Consider the following 18,188-nt stretch of genomic DNA (forward strand, 5'->3'; position numbering starts at 1 on the left):
GAGGCGATGTATCCTGGTAGAGGAAATTGATGATATACTAAGACATTGTCATGTTTCTGATTATGATGGATATTTTGAAAGACAAGGAACTATAGCTAAAGTGCTTCAATCGAGATTTTATTAGCCCACTTTATTTTAAGGTACATTTTGTTTATTCAGAAGCACTATCGATGTCAAAGAGTTGGGAGCATATCTAGGAGACATGAAATGCCTTTGAACTCAATTTTAAAGGTTGAGATTTTTTATGTATGGGGTATAGATTTTATGTGAACTTTCATTTATTTTTGTGGGAACCATTATATTTTGATGGCTATGGATTATGTTTAAAAATGGGTTAAGGCAGTAGCTTTGCCTACTAATGATGCTAGGGTAGTACTTAACTTTTTGAAAAAGAATATATTTTTTAGATTAAGAATCTCTAAAGTCATCATTAGTGATAAGAGATCTCATTTTTGTAATAAGGTGTTTAATGCATTAGTATCAAAGTATAAGGTCACTCATAAGATTGCCACAGCTTATCATCCATAATGTAATGGTCAAATAGAAGTGTCAAATAAAGAAATCAAGTCCATACTTGAAAAAACTATGAATCTAAATATTAAGGATTAGTTTAAGAGATTACATGATACATTGTAGACATATAAAATTGCCTTTAAGACTCCAATTGAGATGTCACCCTATCAATTAGTATATGAAAAACTTGTCATTGCTAGTAAAGTTAAAGCACAAGGCATATTGGGCTATTAAGAGTTTGAACTTTGATTTAAATACTATAGGTGAGAAAGACTTTTACAGCTCCATGAGTTTAATGAGTTTCTCTTGCATGCCTATGATAGTGCTCGATTGTTTAAAGAAAACGTGAAAAAATGGCATGACAAGCGAATAGTGGATGGAACATTTAAGCCCGATCAACATATTTTGGTATTTCATTCTTGCTTAAAGCTTTTTTTAGGGAAGCTTAAGTAGAGATGGATAGGCCCAATTGTGGTGACACAAGCTTTTCGTTATGGCACTATTAAGATTATGGATGAAGAGAAAAAGGTTCATTTTAAAGTAGATGGGCATAGATTGAAGCACTATTATGGAGGAGAAATTGGGGGAGTGATAAAAGTTATTTATTTTCGAGATTGATTCTCTTGAGATTATAGTCTAAGCTTTTAACTTTAAAAAAAGCATTTTTTGGGAGGCAACTCAAGTTTTATCTTTCATGTTACCTTTTTTTATGCATGCTTGTGTATATATGTGTTTGCATGTTGTTTTCTTATACATAATTGAGTTTTGTAGTTTGTACATAGTTATTTTTGTGTTCATTTAATTTTTGTACATAATTGTATAGTTGTTTTCTTTGGTTGTAGGTTGAATAAAAGCTTAAAGTGCAAACACTAGTTTGGCCAATGCTACATAAGAGATTTGGCCACCATGCCTCCATGTTGATAAGAGAGTTTTCTAGTCATTATCTTTTGTGCTTTATTACTTGATACTTACACATTAAAGATAATGTGTTTTTTAAGTTTGGGGGTATTAGGGAAATTTTTTTTTAATTTTTTACAAAATTTTTTGAATTTTTCTTGATTTTTGTTTTGAAATTAAGCTTAACATGTAGTAGCTTGAATCATCATTATACTTTCTTTGATTAGTTTTTCATGAAGCCAATGAGAGTTAATGATTGATAATGAATATAGTTTTAGGTAAAGATTGAATGTGTATAAAATATGAGATGGTGCTTAGACTTAAAGAATTCTTGAATATGGTATTTATTTGTGAGTAATGCTTTGAACATTGAAATGCATTTTTTATCTAGTATTAATTATGTAAGCATGAGATTATATTTGCATTGGTTTTTAAAATTATACGTCATGATTCTAAATTTATTTTGATCATCTTTTAAGGTAAAATCTTAGAGGACATATGATTAGAGAAATGATATAGAACATCTTTGGATCGATTGGCCCTTTTGAGCCATCCTTGATATAATATATAAATAATCACCCAATTTGAGTCTTATGATGCCTTTTCTTTGTTTTAAAGTCACATATTACAAGCTTATGGCCTTATTTTGTATATTTCTTATTTTTTTGGTCCTTTGCCATATATGCATTAAGACATTCATGCATCATTTGTGAGCTATGCATTATTAGAGAGGAATGGTAGAGCTTTCGAAAAGAATTAAAAATTTTAAAAAAATTAGTTAATTGAAAAAAAAAAGGCTAGCTTCCAAAAGAAAAAAAAAAGTTGTGAAAAACAAAAACAAAAACAAAAAAACCATAAGAACAACAAAAACAATTAAGTGGTGAAAAAACAAAAAAAAAAATATGGATACAATCAAAATTTAGAGGTTGATTTTTTAATCAAGCTTACCTTCCTACCTTGAGAGCTTAATGATAAATGGTCCTAGATATATGATACATTATTAGGGTACTTGAGCCTAAATGACTTTTATCATTAACCGTAGCCTTACATTATAAGCTTACTAAAGTCCTAAATGATCTCTGGTCGTGTGTTCATCTACATTAGAGAAAAGAGATATGATAAGCAAACTTATGGAACATAAACATGCTTTATTGATCATTGTTATTGATGTCTCATAAGTTGCATAATATTACTAGATTTCATTCAAGAATATGTGAAAAAATGTTGCTTGCTAGTGGAACCTTAGTTAGGAATGATTTCAACGTAGATAGATTTTTGTACAATAGCACTCATTTATGATTTTACTTTAGTTATATTTACCGATCAATTCATGAGGCTATATTGTTGAATGAAGTATTAGAAGTATAATTTGATTTTTGCCAAATCATGTTTTGCTTGAGGACAAGCAAAAGTTCAAGTTTAGGGGTTTGATTGCATTAAAAATTTTAGCTTTTTAATGCTTAATTTTAGTACAATTTGACTATTATTTTAGCTTATTCTTTAGCATCTCTTAGCAAAAATACTTCTAAAATCACAATTATCTTATGTGTAGGCACAAGTGAAGAAGAAAAAGAATTTTAAACATAAAATGAATGATTTTAGGGCTAATGGCCTTCATTAGTGTCATTTGGTCACAATGATATTTAGGAAGTTTTTTTAAAACTTTTCTTGCTTGAATTTTTTTAGTTTTATTCTCTTAGATTTTTTTTAGTAAGACTTGTGATAGAAACATTCACTAAGTGTGGAAATTTTTAAAGAAAACAAAAATATATAATAAATAATAATAAATGAACAGATTTGGCACAAAGAAAACATGTGATTGGTTGATGAAGTGCTTAGAAAGGAGTCCACATTCAGCTAAAGAGTCAAGCACTAGGAAGGAAATCAACCTAGCCGTGCAACACAAGATCAACCTAGGTGTGCGCATTAGTGCTAATACCCTTGCAAAAAAAAAAGTCAAGTGGCTAAGCTATAAACGTGCACCATCCAAATTTTTAACACCTAAAGTCCCTCCTCTCTAGCTATAAATAGAGGAGAGGGCTGGTCTTAGAGGGGAGTTAGTAGTAAAAAATTTTCAATTCTATTTTTTTGTATCTTCCTTTTGTAATTTTTTTACACTATCCTAGCTCCCAAACACTTACTCTCGAGTTTTTTTAAGTGAAACTTGCTGTCAATAACATGTTTTTGTGTATTTTCTTCATATCTCTTCAAATATTGCAATGAAATTTGATAATTCAAACAGCTTTTATTTCCAAGCAGATTAACTCTATTTATGTTTCTATTTGTTTGTGAAATTGATTAGGTAGATATGCAATAAATTTTTACATTAAATCTATAGCAACTTTTATTAGATTTCATTTTTACAGGTTGCTAAGCTACAGATCATCAACATTTATAGATTTTAGAGTGAAACTTGTAGCATACAATTTTAGGTTAAAAGTTGACAGGTTCAATTGTAACAGCAGCTGGTTTCAAGCGTGATCACCACTAGTAAGGATTTACTTTCTTCAAGGAGACCTGTTCGCCTTTTTTCCTCTTTAGATTTATAGCTTTATGATTTAGTTAATGATTCTTGATTGCTTTTTTTAGGTTTTACTTATTTAGATGCTCCTTGGAGCTAAAAAAACTTTCTATTGGAGCATGTCAATAACTTGTTTTGTATTCATTTTGCTAATTTGATTTTGCATGTGATTTTGGCTCTTTTTTTGTGGATTCTCATGAGAGATTTGTTTGTATTGATATTAATAATGTTGTTGAAGAGTTCTTATTACTTTTCATGATGATTTGCTAAAGTTTTGTGTTTAAAAAAACTTCATGCAAAGCAATGCATGGTAAAACAGTGATTGGTGGAGTTCAGGTTAAAGTTTCTTATGTTTATACATTTTGGTTTTATTTCTCTTCATTTCCTTGATCTTCTAATCTTCATTAGAAATAGGTTTCTTTACTAGCATAGGGATTTCATGTACCAAATATGCATGTTGCATTTTCAATCACTATTACATGCATTCATTGTATGCATTAAACTAAATTACCTCCTTTGTTCTATTTTGAAATCAATTTTTTTCTACTATTTATTGGAGCTAGTTAATACATTTTACTGCATTGAATAGGCCTTTTTTTTCATATAAAGTACAAGTAAAGTTAAGATCATATATACATTTGATGAATTTAGATTGAGTTGGTTTTGATAGTAAGCTCGCTCATATAAAGATTAATTCATTGTGTTGTCACATTCTTGCATGTGAATATTTCTTTCAATGAACTTTTCCATATAAGTTAGCAATTAGTTTTTCATATAGAAGTTGTTTAATTTTAATGTTTTATCAATAGACAACCAATCCAATTTTTATTATAGGTATTAGTTTGTAAAATACATTAGATTTCAATTCCTAGATTTTCATTTTTTTTTTTTAGAAATTTAGGTACTATTTTTATAGAATTTTGGTTTTAAAATTTTAAGTACTCTTTTCATGTGAACATACCATTATGCTTCACATTTGATTTTTAATTTTGTATTCCATTACATGTTTTTGCATTTTATTTCTTAGTTTTAATTCATATTTTCTTTTAAGACTTGTTTTTTTATTTGATTTTGCATCAGTAATCTTGTATGACTATATTTTGTTTACTTCTTTCTTTTTCATAGATAATGATTGACCAAACAACTTTAGACAGGGAATGAGGATCGTCGATACTTAGGCTAGGTATTTTTTTTAGCCAACCCTCGAAAGATCGACACTCAGACTTTATTGTCTCTATTTTTATTTGACAGCCTATGTGCTTACAAGATTTCCCTAATCAATGTTGCAAACCATTAGTGGTAGTAAAGACTTCATGGCAAAAAAGGATGAAGTTGAAGAGATTAAACAAAATTCCTCTTCAGTTTCCAATCCTTATGTAATTAGCTTTTTTAAATTAAATTGATCTTTATATTAAATTTAACATGAATGAGGTGTATTTAACAAGTTTCTCAAAGGATAAACAGTGCATCTTCTTAAAGAACAAATACCGATACAACTAGAAGCAAAACCAGATGAAAACTTATCACTATTGCTGCTGTTGTAATTAAGTTACATTCATGTATTGTAAGAGGAAGGGGTGCTGGCAGAAGTTTAAAAAGAAGAGCTATTGGTTCAATTCAAGATTTTGGCACAAATTCAAGAGAATGTCTTACTAGAAGAGAAAGAACATTTGGTATTGGTAGTAGAGATAGAGCATCTGGTATTGGTTGTGAATTTGCAAGAAATATTGGACAAAAAGATGCTAGAAATGTTAACAAAAGAAAACGTGATGCTAAGGCCAAAGTTGCTCCAATCAAAGGAAGGGGTAAGAGTAGTACCTTAATCTGTATTGGTGGTCAAGTTTTAATTCTCAAGCATCTAACAATCACAATTTTAATAGCCAAACAACCAACAATCGAGCAACTTACTATCAAGCAACTAGTAGTTAAAGTGTTTGGCTGAAATCTAGAAAATGATCATATATGCTATTTGACTTGTCTTTCCTAGAAATCGATGTGATGTATAGGCCTTTTATTTAATGTATAAGCCTTTCATTTTCTATTTGGCTAAGTACTGTTTGTGCATTTTGTGATGGTCTTATAAGCTAGTGGCATTTTTTGTTCAATAGTGATGACATAGTTGATGGCCTTATTTTCTTCAATAAAATGGCCATATTTAGTTTAATAGGAATGCTAACTTTTAAGGCTATATTTTAAATTATACTTCTATAAATAAATGTGTTAGTTCCTATAATTTTGTTCTCTAGCTGTAGTAGTTCTTATAATTATGTTCTCTAGCACCTTTAAAAATTATCCAACTTGGATTAAAGTAATATAATGCCAATTTGTAGGATAAGAAATTTAGTAAGAAATTCTATTTCGCAACTCGTTTCATAAAAGGCAAACATTCATTTAATAGTTAAATAACAAGTTCACATAGACATTTCATCGAACACTAGTTAGTACCACATACTACACCTTAATAACCATTACAATCTTGTATACAACTAAACCATACCCTGCATCCTACCCACAACAAACATAGAATAAATTATTAACATCAATTCATCAATTCAAGAAAACCAAAACTTAAGCTTCTTTAATCTAAATGATCACACAAAATCAAAATCAACAACACCATAACACTACCATAAACTAAAGCAACTACCTTTTTTGTGTCCATCTTAACCTGCTAATGCTCTAATTGTAACTCTATGACATGAGATTCAGCTAGTTTATTCTTAATTTTATACTGCTTATTTCACCTTTCAATAAGTACTTTACTCAATTTCAGATTCTTTTTTTCTGCTTCTAATAGTTGTCATTACGAATGCAACTTCTTGCTGAGCATATTATCAATGCTTCAACTAATTCTTGTTTCCTTGAATTTGATCTTGAAATCTCATCTATCATTTTCGTCATTATTTCTTTTAATTTTAGTTTCACTTTCCTACAATTTTCACATGGCATTTCATCAACCCACTAAAAAAATTCACATTTTTGTACTCTCTGTAAATGCAAAAACTATAAGATTAAACATTTTTTTCACCAAAAAGCTATATCGACAATTAACAAAACCTTACCTTAAAATTTTCTCAACCATAAAATTTTTTCCCATAGTTACCACTTATTTCAGAAGTTCTTATTGGTGATTCTACACTAAAATAGCATAATTTAGCACCACTTAATCCTTCACCTTTTGCAAATTATAGAGAATTTATATGGACAGATTCACTTAATTTTTCAAAGTAATATAATGGGAAGAGAAACAAATGAAGGAAATGAACATAGAAGACGTTAATTACGGAATGAACAAGAAATAAAGACTTGCTGTGACTATTATTCTAACTACGTTCAATAGGTGATACTGAAATAATAGCACAAGATACTTATGTGTCACATTTTAAACCTTATAGACACTTTACCCTTCTTTAAAGTACGGTATGATTTTTCAAATTTATTAATTAATGTGTTTAAATTACTTAGATTATCTAGATTCTAGACCTAAATATTTTAGATGTCTATCCAGAAACTAATAAGTGTTAATTTAAATTTGTACCTGGATCCAACAAACTTTATTTCTAGTATTTTAGCACATGATTAAAGATTGATAATGTCAATATTTTTATGTAGAGTACATAATTTCATTTTCTATTGTTAAACAAAATTGAATGAAAAATAGACAAAGAAATATTACCTGCCATCTATAATGTTTAAGCTGCATCTAAGAGTTTCCTATTTCCAACCAAAAAAGAAAGATCTATTTAAAGAATAGGTCACATTTGTAGTCTAACGGTTAGGATAATTGCCATCCGAGCAATAGATCTGGGTTTGAATCCTGGCAAACGTAAATAAAATTCAACTTTATTTAACTGTAAGCAGTTCTTACATAATAAAACTTACAAGAAAAGTATAATACGTTCAAAACATATAGCCCTATATATGTAATATATGTTTGCTTTTTACATATTTTTTATTTGATACTAAGAAATACTTTAAGTCTTTCTGCCATCAAACACGAGTGAAGCGCAAAAACTCTAACCCAGATGGAAGCTTTTTAGTCTCAAAACCTTGAAGGAACATTTTTTTGGCTTCCTCGTTGGTTACAACAGGAGAAATCATCATAGGATCATCTGGTTTCCAATTTACTGGTATGGTAACCTTGTACTTTGATACCTTCTACAGGGCATCCAAGGCCCTTAACACTTCATCCATATTACAACCACTGGTTGTCGGGTATACTAAGCTCAACTTAATCTACATTATCCATGTTTTTTGTTAGCATAAATCAATAGTTCTTATGGGGTTTTTTTTTCTTGATGGCTTTCTTTTGATTTGCATTAATTGTGCTAAAGCTACGTATAAAACAACACATCACCTTGTTATTAGAGCCTACGATATGAAAAGCTCGATTTGGAAGCTCGTTCCTTAAATAGTCTTTGGCATCTGGGTCCACCATGTTAAGTTGCTTAAGGATCTCTCTTTTAGGATCGACAACGATTGGGTATGTCACCTTGCACCCGGGCTACCATGCAACCCATTAAGACATGAACAAAGTAATAATGAAACTAGTCAAAGTGAACATAAAAGCCATACTTGCTTCTCTCATTTAAGTTCAAAGGAAACTTTAAAAAAATGTAAACAAGTTTTAAAGGAAACTTAAAAAGAAAGTTATATTGAAAATTTGCAATAAAAATATTATAGTGTAGACTTCAATGTCCTTGATCCACTCATTATGCGACTATACATTGTCACAAGAGAAAGCTAAAAGCTTTGCCCTTCATTTTTCAAACTCTAACTGAAAAGCCATCATCTTACCAGGTTTCGTAGTGCAAATTGGTGTGAAATCAGCTGCATGTAAAAACATAACCCAACCCAACATAAAATAAATTACAACTAACATCTTATATTCTAGGATAATTTCAAAAAGAATTAAAGAACCAAAAAAAAACCTATACCAAGATGAGAGAAAATGATTGTCCAACATTCTTAAAATAGTCATGAAGCTTGAATTTTTCATGGGTGGTTTCAACTTCAAGGTTGGGCATAGTGTCTCCAAGGGTGATGCCAGGCATTTTTTTTTTTTTAGATTAACAGTAAAATGGAAAACTACAACTCTTGGATTTTTTAATTTTCGGGTGTAGAAAATGGTAGGAGAAAAGAGTGTTTATATAAGGTCAAGGTTGTTGCATAGGTTCTCCCACATGTCTTTGGTTACCATATATATAAGGTTACCAAATTATATCAAACATCATCAAAATAAACATTATATCAAAGTTTATCAAAATTCTATCAAGGGTTCTCAAAACTATACTCAATGTTACCAAAATGCTATCAAAGATTACTAAAATTGTATCAATGATTACTAAAAATATATCATCAACTACCAAAATTGTAAAAAGGTTACCAAAATTATTATCTATAGGTTATCAATGTTTTATCGAAAGTTATTAAAATTGTAGTAATAGTTACTAAAACTACATCATATTACCAAAATAATACCTAATGTTACCAATATTTTATTGATAGTTACAAAATTTTATCAAAATTTTCACAAAAATTATCAAAATGTATAAAAGATTACCATAATTGTATCTAAGATTACCAAAATTGTATTAAAAGTTACCAAAATTATATCAAACTTACTAAAATTTTATCAAATGTTACCAAAATTATATAAATAGTTACTAAAATTATATCATAATTATCAAAATAGAAATAAAGGTCATCAAAATTGTATTAAAGGTTACTAAAATTTTATGAATTGTTACCAAAATGCTATTAAAGATTACCAAAAATATATAATAAGTTATCAAAATTGCATAAAAGGTTACCAAAATTACATCAGTAAATTGTCAATGTTTTATCAAATGTTACCAAAACATATTAATAGTTAACAAAATTACATCATGTTACCAAACTAATACCTAATGTTACCAATATTTTATTGATGGTTACAAAATTATATCGAAGTTAATCAAATTTATAACAAAAATGAGCAAAATATATGGAAACTTACTAGAATCAAAATTGTATAAAAAATTATCAAAATTATATCAAAACTTATCAAAATTGTATCTAAGGCTACCAAAATTGTATTAAAAGTTATCAAAATTATATCAAACTTACTAAAAGTTTATTAAATGTTGCCAAAATTATATAAATAGTTACCCAAATTATGTCATAACTTATCAAAATAGAAACAAAGGTTATCAAAATTATATTAAAGGTTACTAAAATTTTACAAATTGTTATAAAACTTCTAATAAAGTTTATTACAATATATCAAAATTTATCAAAATCAAAATTATATAAATGGTTGTCAAGTTGCATCAAAAGTTACCAAATAGGATTAAATGTTAGCAAATTTTATTAATTGTTATTAAATTTCTAATAAAGATCATCCTAATATATAAAAGGTTATCAAAATCAAAATTATATAAAAGGTTATCAATTATATCAAAACTTAGTACAATTATATTAAAGATTACCAAAATTCTACTAATGGTTATCAAAATTATATAATAAGCTACCAAAATTATATTAAAACCTACCAAATTATATCAAACTTACTAAAATTTTATTAAAAATTATCAAAATTGTCTTAATCAGTACCTAAGTCATATAATAAGTTACCAAAATAGAATTAAAGGTTACGAAAATTGTATTAAAGATTATTAAAATTTTATCAAATGTTATCAAACTTGTAAAAAATGTAACCAAAAATAAAAATCAAATATTATACTCAAGAGCTTTTAGTTTAATATCATGATAATTATTCTAATTTCATTACTATTAAAACATATTAAAATTAATTCATTATATTATAACTTGATTAACACTTAAACAATATTTTTTGCAAACTTACAAATTTTTTACTTTCTTAATGTTGGTGTAAGACAAGTATTGTCTCAATTTATTTCTTAACATTAAAATATTTTTTCTTATTAAATTTGACAAACACAAATTTACCATGTGGTTAAGGGCAGTATGAAAATGCCCTTTAGGTTTAAAACATAAGACATAACTACCCTATGCAACTATTCAGTTATCAACTATTAAATGTCGTTAGAAGTAAAATGATCAAATTGATATTCGTATAACACAAGCCATGAATATCACAGAAGTAGTTGAATAATTAACAAAAACTTGAACAAAACTTTCTTTAATCTAATCTTCATCTTTTAAAACTCATCTTTCAACAATCAACCTTCAAAATCATTTGATTAGTATAATGTGAAAGTGTTTGGGCTGGTGATTGAAATCAAGATTTTGGTTGCATTTACACTAAATCGATCAAAAGGTAATGATTGAAATTTGGGCACAATTTGGAGGTATTTTGTTAGATTTACACAATCAAATAAGGTACATGCAATTCTTTCTTTAATTTCGATGCAATTGGTTCTAAGGTAATTGTTAGGGTTAGCAAGTTTTATTAAAAACATTTGGGGATTTTTTATACCTAACTCCATATCAAAACCAATTTAGGGTTTTTCAAATTTTGAAATGTTATTAACATGATAAGAAAATCAAAATTTCACTAAAAAATAAAATTTTCATTTTAATACAAATGTGGAATACCAGGAAAACTATTGGGATTTATCATGGTGGGTCGTTTATACATATTCTTAACAAAGTTTCGGTATGAAGTGATGTAGCATGGATTGATGATTACCTTTTAGATAAGATGTAATTTTTTTAGTTGTAAGATTCAGTTATTGAATTATGGTACAAGACAACTAGTAACATATTTTATTGTATTCTTGGGCTATCATTTGATGAAACGTTGAAATTTATTCATTTAGATATCCATATTGAACATATGGTTCTATGTCATCAAAAGAACAAAGCCATTCCAATATATATTATGGCCGGTGAGCCTCATCTTTTTGTTGTCTATCTAAATACTCCATTTGGGAATGAAAATGAGGTAGAAATAAGGAGGTCCACTCAAGACTTTGTATCTAAAGATAATACTCTAATTGTAATTCTATTGCATGAGATTTAGCTAGTTTATTCCTAATTTTCTACTTCTTATTTCGAGTTTCAACAAGTTTTTCATTCAATTTCAACTTCATCTTTTCTGCTTCGAATAGTTGTCATTACGAACGTAACTCTCTTATTAAGCATATTATTAATGCTTCAACTAATTCTTGTTTTCATGAATTTGATTTCGAAATCTCATCTATCATTTTTGTCATTATTTCTTTAATTTTCAATATCACTTTCCTACAATTTTCACATGGCATCTCATCAACCCACTAAAAAATTCATATTTTCATACTACCTGTAAATGTAAAAACCATAATATTAAACATTTTTTCTACCTAAAGCTAGATCAATAATTAAAGAAATCTTACCTTAAAATTTTCACAACCATAAAATTTTTCCCACTGTTACCACTTATTCCAAAAGTTCTTATTAGTGATTACACACCTCAATAGCATAATTTGGTGCCATCTAATCCTTCACTTTCTACAAATTGTAAAGAATCTATATAGATGGATTCATTTAATTTTTCAAAGTAATAGAGTGGGAAGAGAAAAAAATAGAAGAAACGAACATAGCAGACATTAATTGTCGAAAGAACAAGAAATAGAGACTTGATGTGACTATTTTTCTAACTACAATCAATAGGTGATAACAAAATAATGGAGCAAGATGGTTATGTTTCATGATTTAAACCTTAAAGACCCTGTACCATTTCTTAAAGTATGGTATGATTTTTCAAACTTATTAATTAATGCATTTAAATTACTTAGATTATGTAGATTCTAGACTTAAATATTTCAAATGTCTATCCAAAGACAAATAAGTGTTCATTTAAATGTGTACTTGGATCCACCAAACTTTATTTCCAGTATTTTAGCATATGATTAAAGCCTAACATTGTTAATCCTTTTGTGTAGAGTACATTATATCATTTTCTGTTGTTAAACCAAATTGAATGAAAAATAGACAAAGGATATTGCTTGCCATCTACAATGTTTGAGTCGCACCTAAAAGTTTCCTATTTCCAACCAAAAAAAAAGATATATTTAGAGAATAGGTCGCATTTGTAGTCCAACGATTAGGATAATTGCCTTCTAAGTAATAGATCTAGGTTCAACTTCCGGCAAACGCAAATAAAATTTAACTTTATTTAATTGTAAGCAATTCTTACATAGTAAAACTTACAAGAAAAGTATAATATGTTCAAAATCATATAGTCTTATACATGAACTATATGTTTGCCTTCAACATATTTTTTATTGGATACTAAGAAATATTATAGGTATTTTGACCATCAAACACGAGTGAAACGCAGGTATTCCAACCCGGATGGAAGCTTTTTAGTCTCAAAACCTTGAGGGAACATTTCTTTAGCTTCCTCGTTGGTTACAGCAGGAGAAATCACCACAGGATCATCTGGTTTCCAGTTTACTGGTGTGGCAACCTTGTACTTTGATACCTTCTGTAGCGCATCCAGGGCCCTTAACACTTCATCCATATTGCGACCAGTGGTTGCTGGATACACTAAGCTCAGCTTGATCTGTAACATCCAAGTTTTTTGTTAGCAAAAATCCATGGTTCTTATAGGTTCTTTTTATTCTCGATGGCTTTCTTTTGACTTGTGTTAATTACGCTAAAGCTAGGTATAAAACAACACATCACCTTGTTATCGGAGCCCACAATATGAAGAGCTCGATTTGGAAGCTCATTCCCTAAAGAGTCTTTGGCATCTGGGTCCACCATGTTAAGTTGTTTGAGGATCTCCCTTTTGGGATCAGCAACGATTGGGTATGTCACCTTGCACCCAGGCTGCCATGCAACCAGTTAAGACGTGAACAAAGTAATAAAGAAACCAATTAAAGTGAACACAAAAGGTATACTTGCATCTCTCATTTAAGTTCAAAAAAAACTTTTAAAAAATGTAAAAAAGATTTAAAGGAAACTTTAAACAAAAAGTTATATTGAAATGTTGCAATAAAAATGTTACAGTGTAGCCTTCAATGTCTTTGATCCACTCGTTATGCGACTGCACATTGTCACAAGAGAAAGCCAAAAGCTTCGCCCCTCGTTTTTCAAACTCTGGTTGGAAAGCTGCCATCTTGCCAAGTTCCGTAGTGCAAACTGGTGTGAAATCAGCTGCATTCAAAAACATAACCCAACCCAACATTAAAATAAATTACAACATCTTATATTCCAAGATAATTACAAAAAGAATTAAAAAAACAAAAAAAAAAACCTATACCAGGATGAGAGAAAATGATTGTCCAGCCATTGTTAAAATAGTCATGAAGATTGAATTTTCCATGGGTGGTTTCAACTTCAAGGTTGGGCACAGTGTCGCCAAGGGTGATGCCAGGCATTTTTTTTTCAAATTAATAGTAAAAAGGAAGACTACAACTCTTGGATTTCTTAGTTTCTAAGTGTAAAGTGGGAGGAGCTAGGAGTGTTTATATAAGGTCAAGGTTGTTGCACAGGTTCTTCCACGTGTCTTTGGTTACCATATATATAAGTTTACTAAATTATGTCGAACATCATCAAAATAAGAACTATATCAAAGTTTATCAAAATTGCATTAAGGGTTCTCAAAACTATACCCAATGTTACCAAACTGCTATCAAATATTACCAAAATTATATCAATAATTACCAAAAATATATCATCAGTTACCAAAATTACTATCTATAGGTTATCAATGTTTTATTGAAAGTTACTAAAATTCTAGTAATAGTTACTAAAACTACATCATATTACCAAAATAATACCTAATGTTACCAATATTTTATTGATGGTTACAAGATTTTATCAAAATTTTCACAAGAATTATCAAAATGTATAAAAGATTACCAAAATTGTATCTAAGATTACCAAAATTGCATTAAAAGTTACCAAAATTATATCAAACTTACTAAAATTTTATCAAATGTTACCAAAAGTATTTAAATAGTTACTAAAATTATATCATAATTATCAAAATAGAAATAAAGGTCATCAAAATTGTATTAAAGGTTACTAAAATTTTATGAATTGTTACCAAAATGCTATTAAAGATTACTAAAAGTATACAATAAGTTATCAAAATTGTATAAAAGGTTACCAAAATTACATCAGTAGATTGTCAATGTTTTATCAAAAGTTACCAAAACATCTTAATAGTTAACAAAACTATATCATGTTACCAAACTAATACTTAATGTTTCAAATATTTTACTAATGGTTACAAAATTTTATCAAAGTTAATCAAATTTCTAACAAAAATTACTAAAACATATGAAAGCTTTCCAAAATCAAAATTGTATAAAAAAATTATCAAAATTTTATCAAAACTCATCAAAATTGTATCTAACATTACCAAAATTGTATTACAAGTTACCAAAATTATATCAAACTTACTAAAATTTTATTAAATGTTGCCAAAATTATATAAATAGTTACCTAAATTATGTCACAAGTTATCAAAATAGAAGTAAAGGTTATCAAATTTATATTAAAGGTTACTAATATTTTATAAATTATTATAAAACTTCTAATAAAGGTTATTACAATATATCAAAATTTATCAAAATCGAAATTAAATAAATGGTTATCAAATTGTATCAAATGTTATCAAAATAGTATTAAACGTTGGCAAATTTTATTAATTCTTGTAAAATTTCTAACAAAGATCGTCCCAATATATAAAAGGTTATCAAATCGAAGCTATATAAAAAGTTATTAATTATATCAAAACTTACTAAAATTATATTCAAGATTAACAAAATTCTATTAACTATTACCAAAATTATATGATAAGCTACCAAAATTATATTAAAACCTACCAAATTATATCAAACTAATTAAAATTTTATTAAAAATTACCAAAAATGTCTTAATGAGTACCTAAGTCATATAATAAGTTACCAAAATAGGTTACGAAAATTGTATGAAAGATTATCAAAATTTTATCAAATGTTATCAAACTTCTAAAAAATGTAACCATAAATAAAAATCAAATATTATACACAAGGGCATTCAATTTAATATCATGATGATTACTCTAATTTCATTACTATTAAATATTAAAATTAATTTATTATATCATAACTTGATTAACACTCAAACAATATTTTTTGCAAACTTACAAATTTTTTACTTTCTTAATGTTGGTGTAAAACAAGTATTATCTCAATTTATTTCTTAACATTAAAATATTTTTTCTTAATAAATTTGACAAATGCAAATTTACCCTATGGTTAAGAGTAATGTGAAAATGCCCTTGAGGTTTAAAATGTAGCACATAACCACCTGATGCCATTATTCCGTTATCACCTATTAAAAGTCATTAAAAGTAAAATGACCAAATTGATATTCATATAACACAAACCATGAATACCACATAAGCAGTTGAATAGTTAACAAAAAGTTGAACAAACCTTCTTTAATCTAATCTTCATCTTTTAAAAATCATCTTTCAATAATTAACCCTCAAAATCATTCAATTTGTATGATGTGAATGTGCTTGGGCTACTGATAGAAATCAAGATTTGGGTTGCATTTACACTAAATTGATCAAAAGATAATGATTGAAATTTGGGCATGATTTGGAGGTATTTTGTTGGATTTATACAATCAAATATAGTACATACAATTTTTTCTTTAATTTCGACGCAATTGGTTCTACAGTAATTGTTAGGGTTAGCAAGTTTTGTTAAAAACATATGAGGATTTTTTATACCTAACTCCATATCAAAACCAATTTAGCATTTTTTAAATTTTCAAATGTTATTAACAGGATGGGAAAATCAAAATTTCACTAAAAAATAAAATTTTCATTTTACTACAGATATGGAATACCAAGAAAACTATTGAGATTTATCATGGTAAGTCATTTATACATATTCCTAACAAAGTTTGGGTAGGAGGTGATGTAGCATGATTGAATGATTATCTTTTAAATAAGTTTTCATTTTTTCAGTTGCAAGATTTGGTTGCTAAATTAGGGTACAAGACAACTAGTGACATATTTTAATCTATTCTTAGGCTATCATTTGATGAAGGGTTGAAATTTATTCATTCAGATATCCATATTGAACATATGGTTTTATGTCATCAAAAGAAAAAAACAGTTCTAATATATGTTGTGGTAGGTGAGCCTCTTCTTTTTGTTATTTATCCATGTAATCCATCTAGGAATGAAAATGAGGTAGAAATAAAGAGCTCTACTTAAGAATTTGTAGCTGAAGATAATACTCTAATATTGCATGAGATTCAGCTAATTTATTCCTAATTATCTACTTTTTATTTCGAGTTTCAACAAGTTTTTCATTCAATTTCAACTTCATTTTTTCTACTTTGAATAGTTGTCATTGTGAACGCAACTCTCTTCCTAAGCATATTATCAATGCGTCAACTAATTTTTTTTCCTTAAATTGATCTTGAAATCTCATCTATCATTTTTGTCAATATTTGTTTTAATTCAGTTTCACTTTCTTACAATTTTCACATGGCATCTTATCGACCCACTAAAAAAATTCACATGTTTGTACTCCCTGTAAATGCAAAAACTATAAGATTAAACATTTTTTCAACCTAAAAACTATATCAACAATTAACGAAATCTTACCTTAAATTTTCCATAACCATAAAATTTTTGCTCGCAGTTACCACTTATTTCAGAAGTTTTTATTGGTGATTCTACACCACAATAGCATAATTTGACACCATTCAATCCTTCACATGCTGTAAATTGTAGAGAATCTATAACGACATATTCACTTAATTTTTCAAAGTAAGATAGTGGAAAGAGAAAAAAACGGAGGAAATGAACATAGAATATGTTAATTGTGGAAGGAACAAGAAATAGAGACCTATTGTGATTATTTTTCTAATTGCATTCAATAGGTGACAACGAAATAATGGTGCAAGATGGTTATGTGTCACATTTTAAATCTCAGAAACCTTTATCCTTTCTTAAAATATGGTATGATTTTTCAAACTTATTAATTAATGCATTTAAATTACTTAGATTATATAGATTCTAGATTTAAGTATTTCATATGCATATCCAAATACCAATAAGTGATAATTTAAATATGTACATGGATCCACCAAACTTTATTTCCAGTATTTCAACACGTGATTAAAGCCTGACAGTGTCAAACCTTTTATGTAGAGTACATTATTTCATTTTCTATTGTTGAACAAAATTAAATGAAAAATAGACAAAGGAATATTGCCTACCATTTATAATGTTTGAGCCGCATCTGAAAGTTCCTTATTTCTAACCAAGAAAGAAAGATCTATTTAGAGA

At 28.0% G+C, this 18,188-nt stretch overlaps 1 protein-coding gene and 1 pseudogene across 1 annotated transcript; both read right to left on the reverse strand.

Moving 5' to 3' along the window:
- Positions 1-7,921: 7,921 nt before the first annotated feature.
- LOC111280018 (1-Cys peroxiredoxin-like) lies at positions 7,922-9,075 on the reverse strand (annotated as a pseudogene).
- A 3,953-nt stretch (positions 9,076-13,028) lies between these two features.
- On the reverse strand, positions 13,029-14,304 carry LOC111279846 (1-Cys peroxiredoxin-like). Its single transcript, XM_022866908.2, has 4 exons — positions 14,145-14,304; positions 13,890-14,038; positions 13,565-13,711; positions 13,029-13,442 (listed from the first exon to the last, which is right to left on the reverse strand). Exons 1-4 carry the CDS (start codon positions 14,260-14,262, stop codon positions 13,197-13,199), a joined length of 660 nt encoding a protein of 219 aa, XP_022722643.1. The 5' UTR covers positions 14,263-14,304; the 3' UTR covers positions 13,029-13,196.
- Between the last annotated feature and the right edge of the window lie 3,884 nt (positions 14,305-18,188).

Source organism: Durio zibethinus, chromosome 27 (genome assembly GCF_047325235.1).
Source record: "Durio zibethinus cultivar Kanyao isolate XHJ-2024 chromosome 27, ASM4732523v1, whole genome shotgun sequence".
Lineage (NCBI taxonomy): Eukaryota > Viridiplantae > Streptophyta > Magnoliopsida > Malvales > Malvaceae > Durio > Durio zibethinus.

Bases quoted from the DNA above. Each gene is read 5' to 3' on its own strand.
- LOC111279846 (XM_022866908.2), bottom strand. From the start codon at position 14,262: ATGCCTGGCATCACCCTTGGCGACACTGTGCCCAACCTTGAAGTTGAA. The intron at 13,712-13,889 runs GTAACATTTTTA...GTTGCATGGCAG, and splicing joins AAGACATTGAAGGCTACACT to CCTGGGTGCAAGGTGACATA. The intron at 13,443-13,564 runs GTGATGTGTTGT...TGGATGTTACAG, and splicing joins TTGTGGGCTCCGATAACAAG to ATCAAGCTGAGCTTAGTGTA.